The following is a 4055-nucleotide window of genomic DNA, read 5'->3' on the forward strand; positions in this document are numbered from 1 at the left end:
AAACCAGGTGACTTTTAGAACCACTCACTCCAAAACACTTTTGTAATGGTTCACTCTATTGATTCTTCTATGACGTGTTTAGGAACTTAAATTTCATTTGAACTTCTGGATATGATAAAATGACATGTTTGGATACACAAAAAAGTTGAATCTAAATATGAACCGAGGACATTCAAAAAATAGTATAAAGCTCATAATTTGAAATGACATCTCAAATCATATAAATTGAAATCCAAAATCTGAAATGAAATACATGTTTTTAGACGCAATTCTAATGGAACTTGGTAAGTTGTTTCACCAAAGTGACTAAAGTCTAAAACATCCTCATCATTCTTGTTTGTTCTCTTGTTTGATTTGGCTTTAGACTGTTTTTCCTTTGGTGAACTCTCACTTACCTAATACATCTTCTGTGTGAAATCGTACCTCAAGTTTTCTTTTGGTTTTAAAGCTTTAAAGCTGAGTTATGTTAAAATTACATCAGACTGTTGTTGGGGGACAGAGTAGCAATAATGTCATCTGGCTTGACCAATTCAGTAACTCAATGACTGAATGTCTATTGGCAAAACTCAGGCTTGGAGTGGAACTCTTTTGATTGTTCAACCAAGGAGGAGTATAATGATATTTGCCTGAGAGGCATATCAACAGTTTACTAAAAAGGTATATTAAACACACTCAGATAAGGATTATATTTTTGAACATGCATGTTAGGAATGATAACAGTTCGAATCGGACTGGATTTTTCAATATCTATATCCAAATCCAAATTTTTTGACAAAATCCTGACAAGGATCCGAAGAAATTCGAAAATTGAGACCTAAATCCACGGATTGGATCAGATTTTACCCGAAACTCGAAAAATTGGACTTGAAATACAAAGGCAAGTATGGGAAGATTTCTGTTAAGCCGGGGGCTTCATATCTGTGTCTTATGAAGTACTCTTATGTTATCATTTACAATTTCTTGTTTTCACTAAAACAATCACAAAGATGTAGACTACTGAGATATAAGTCATAATTCTAGATATTAAAAAAAATAATTACAATCCATTGTTCTTCTACTATCTTACTAGTATTTTTAAGATTGTCATCAAACTCTCTTGCAAAAAGGAAAAAAAAAACTGTCATCAAATTCATCACAATTTAAAATAATTAAATTTAAACCGTCTATAGACTACATGTACCGGACTCCATCATTTAGCATGAAAATCGAATCGGGTCTCCATCATTTAGCATGAAAATCGAATTGAGCCTATAGACGGGTCTAAAATAGAGAATCTTAACTTGTCTCGGGCTCGAAGGCCCATCTGCCTCATCCAGTCCGATTTGGGCCGAGTCTAGACGGTTTTGGTTTTTACTCCTCCCAAAAAATCTCGTGCTATTAGAGTTATAGCTTCTTGTCCCTTCTACAACCAAACGATGTGGGACAAATCACAATCACCAAACATTAGATGTGGTTGCATAGCCTGAGTTACATTCGAGACAAGTAGTGCTAATTATGGACTAGTATGCTGATTAGGAGAATAGGGAACGTGTTAGCGTTATCCTGCGGGTGTCATTCACACGCAGTCTTTTGGCTCACATTTGGTAGTAAAAAACTGAGCAGGAAGCTGTTTGGAAAATCGAAAAACAAATCATTGACGTTAATATTAGAAAACAGTTGGTGGAGTTAAGTTGGTTCTGTCCTAATCTTAATGAAGATGACCAACTTATTATTAATCTAACTGGAATCGGAATCATGATTGACTTTGCTGGGCGTTGAGAATGGAAAAGTAAAATCATAGAAAACTTATCAACTCTTATAATATCGGCATCTGGGAGCATAGATCAATTTTATTACAGTACCTAACTCACAAGTCAACAAGTCCGAGAATTAGATGCACAACATGCTCCGGTGCCAACAGACAGAAAAATCTCGGAGCCAGTTGCCAACAAAATCTGGAGCTCGAACTTGTTTAACAGAGTCCAATAAAGTCTCGGAGCCAATTTGTTTGAACTAACAGGTCCAGAAATGAAGTAAAATTTTCATTTACTTAAAAGGAGGATAGGTCCTGCATTTGTTTATGCACCATATAGATAAGTCTAATTCTCCAATCTAAGCAATACATGCGGATATCTGCAAATCAATCAGTGATGCAACAAGATATCCTCTCACTTAATTTACAGGACTAAAATAACAAGGCTGCTATGTAAGTTAATATTAATCGACAAATTTGTTTTTATGAAACATAATGTTAACCCTCTTACATCCTTCATGAGATGCCCAGAAAGAAGGTTCCTTTCACACCTAAAATAATCATTTGAAACTACATTCACCAGATGCATATATTATAAGTAGCAGTAGTGGTGGTAGTGGCCAGGCAGATCAGAGCATTCGCCATTGGACATACACTAATGGAGAGAACAGGCTCATCTGAGAATCCAATGGGGAATGTTCAAGAGGCCTATTGCTTAGCTGATTTAGTTGATGAAGCAAATTTAGCGCGTTTCATTTCATTAAGTAGAGGCGAAACTGCTCAGCCAGACGGTCATTTTTGTCACAATTTCCTTGATTGTGATACCAATAATGGCTGTTTAGTTCATAATCAGTTGGAACCTAGTTTTGGACTTCCCTATGATCATTTCGATAACCTCCCTTTGACACCATTTTCTGATCCACATTCTCTTTTCAATAATTTGCCCAATAGTTGCAGTGAACTGATGAAAGAAACGCGAGAAGATGCATGTGGATATTCTTCTGGGACAATGACAACCACAACCATGTCTGCGCCAAAGAGGAGCAAAAAGGGAGACCGGACAAGAACATTAGTTCAAGAACAGAGGAGAAGAAGTCGGATGAAGGACAAGCTATATGCGTTACGTGCTTTAGTTCCCAATATAACCAAGGTAAGTGCTTAAGTCTTGCATCAGAAAATTGATATTATTATTAGTCCAAATCATCTGAAACTTAATGTGTAAAATGATACATGCAGATGGATAAAGCCTCTATAGTTGGGGATGCTGCACTATATGTTAGAGATTTGCAAAAGCAGGCTAAGAAGTTAAAGGCTGAAGTTGCGAGCCTGGAGTCATCACTGACAAGAACGGAGAGACAAGGAGGAATACATGACAATGAAAACAAGATTCGAAATGCAGACTTCTATCCAACAATTAAAATAATATTGCAGGTTATTTCTGATTATTACTCCGTATCATATTTGAGGACTTTTTAAGCTACACAAAATTGGGTCACATTTCTAAAACTCAACTTTGAATCGAAATGCAGATATGTGTGTGTCAAGTGGAAGAGAATGGATACTACATAAGAGTCGTGTCCAACAAAGGCCATGGAGTTGCAGCCTCACTTTACAAAGCTCTTGATTCTTTATCCACCTTCATTCTTCATTCTTCCAACTTGGCTACTCAAAATGATACTTTTCTTTTCACATTCAATCTGAACGTAAGCTCCATCCTCTATTAAAACATTTTACTGATCAGCACAATTTACCATACATGCTCTTACTTGAAAAACTGTGTATGTTGAAAAACCAGGTTAGAGAATTAGTTGAATCTGACACGAATGCACCAAATATGAAGCTATGGGTAGCTGCAGCATTTCTTAACCAAGGATTTGATTTGAAACAACCTCTGTAGGTCTAGATCTGGACTCGATATTACAAGTTTGATGCAGGCGTCCTGTGCACTGTCGACCATTTGGCCAAGCGTATTAATTTGGCCATCAAATTCGTCAGGCCATGCACTATCGGCCTAATTTAACCCAATCTTTGTATGCCATAGCATATTTGGTTGACTGCTCTAATTCTAAATGTTGCCTACAACTGCTTAATTTGTTAGGCTTGTGTAGCAAAAAATGAATGTGAATATAACAAAAAATAAATGTGCTAGGTAAATAATGTGATGTCCACTAGTATGTGTGGTCATATTCATATGGAAATCAAAGTATATTCGCAAGTTTTACAATGTTCATTTTGGTAAACAGCAGCATTATTTATACTGCTATTCTGTTTAAGTATTTATAGTAAGTTCTGATTTTATTGATATAAATAATATATCGGAAAC

At 36.1% G+C, this 4055-nt stretch overlaps 1 protein-coding gene across 1 annotated transcript; it reads left to right on the top strand.

The window, feature by feature from the left end:
• The first annotated feature begins 2309 nt into the window (after window positions 1-2309).
• Window positions 2310-3820, top strand: LOC135150186 (transcription factor FER-LIKE IRON DEFICIENCY-INDUCED TRANSCRIPTION FACTOR-like). The gene is made up of 4 exons (XM_064086331.1): window positions 2310-2882; window positions 2969-3163; window positions 3262-3435; window positions 3528-3820. Exons 1-4 carry the CDS (start codon window positions 2391-2393, stop codon window positions 3627-3629), a joined length of 963 nt encoding a protein of 320 aa, XP_063942401.1. The 5' UTR covers window positions 2310-2390; the 3' UTR covers window positions 3630-3820.
• The last annotated feature ends 235 nt before the right edge of the window (window positions 3821-4055 follow it).

Source organism: Daucus carota, chromosome 2 (assembly GCF_001625215.2).
Source record: "Daucus carota subsp. sativus chromosome 2, DH1 v3.0, whole genome shotgun sequence".
NCBI lineage: Eukaryota > Viridiplantae > Streptophyta > Magnoliopsida > Apiales > Apiaceae > Daucus > Daucus carota.